Below are 1180 nucleotides of genomic sequence, written 5' to 3'. Positions count from 1 at the left end.
CAGAACCGAGGACCTAAGGCAGAACGAGTGCTTCTCATCCCCTGCCAAGGAGCTGCCGTTCAAGGACTTGGGAGCTGTGAGGCATTCCTGACCTGGAACCTTTCCAGCTCGCTGGTGACCAGAGCCTGGGCTTGAGCCAGAGGTGCATGGCAGCGCTCGATGCATTGGTGCACCTGCTGCATAGATGCTTGTGTGTCTTCACAGCAGTTGGCGCTGCACCGGAACATGAGGCCCTGGGGAGGGAAGACAGAGCCTGGTGAGACTGGAAAGACTATNAGGACAGCTCTCGAAGGACAAAGCCTTGGAGGCCATGCTTCTCTACCTGTTTTGTTTTATTTTTCCCGCCGTACCATCAGGACTTCGTAAGACTGGGTCGGTTACCAGGCCTAACATTTGTAGGATGGGGATATATGTTCTTGGGAGCACTCTTGCCTAGTTCTAAGAAAGCCTTGCGTTCTATTCTGCATAGCACAAAGCCAGGGTGGTGGCCCATGCCTGTAATCCTCGCACTCCAAAGGTGAAGGCAGGAAGATCGGGGGTTGGAAGTCAACCTGGGTTAAATGAGACCTAGTCTGCTGCTATGAGCTCACTGATAGATAATGTACCCAAGACTGAACCGGAAGAAACCACGTTCTGAAAACCAGTTTTTGTATTTCTGTAAGAGAGTTCAGAGGTCGGTCTGGCTAGTCAACGCCCCACAAGCGATCGAAACAGTAGAGGGTGATTAAGGGGTGAAGTTAAGCGAGGCCAGTAGGGTGAGGGAGACGGGGCCCACGCCCTCGGGCGTTTAGGGTTCGTGGCATCTAAATCAGCGCAGGACGGCCCTAAGGGATTTCGGTCTGGTGGTTCTCCTGGGCCGGGCCCTCCGAGCCTCGCGCCAGATCACCTCAGGGGCGGCCGAACGCTCGTCACCGAGGCCAGGTGGGAGGAAACCGCCCCACGCGAGGCCCGGAGCTCGAACGTCACCGCGCCACCCCCGCCCGACTTTCCAATCCCGCTCGGGCGCCGGACNGCGCCGCTACCTGCATCTTCCGGATGTTCTCTCTCTCCACACTTTTCACCATGGCGTCCACAGCCTCCTGCACTCGGAGTTGCTGCACCTCCGCCATGGCGACCCTGAGCTGAGCCGCGCCGGCGCCCGCGTGTGCACCCGCTGCGCCCCGCCCCCTGCGCCCGTGCC

At 58.7% G+C, this 1180-nt stretch overlaps 1 protein-coding gene across 1 annotated transcript; it reads right to left on the bottom strand.

The window, feature by feature from the left end:
* Positions 1-12: 12 nt before the first annotated feature.
* Fam136a (family with sequence similarity 136 member A) lies at positions 13-1172 on the bottom strand. Its single transcript, XM_021165777.2, has 2 exons — positions 1023-1172; positions 13-233 (listed from the first exon to the last, which is right to left on the bottom strand). The coding sequence occupies exons 1-2, from the start codon at positions 1107-1109 to the stop codon at positions 60-62; spliced, it is 261 nt and encodes an 86-aa protein (XP_021021436.1). The 5' UTR covers positions 1110-1172; the 3' UTR covers positions 13-59.
* Positions 1173-1180: the final 8 nt, after the last annotated feature.

Source organism: Mus caroli, chromosome 6, assembly GCF_900094665.2.
Source record: "Mus caroli chromosome 6, CAROLI_EIJ_v1.1, whole genome shotgun sequence".
In the NCBI taxonomy this organism is placed as follows: Eukaryota; Metazoa; Chordata; class Mammalia; order Rodentia; family Muridae; genus Mus; species Mus caroli.
The sequence above is the reverse complement of the archived record's forward strand: the minus strand, read 5'-3'. Positions and strand labels throughout refer to the sequence as shown.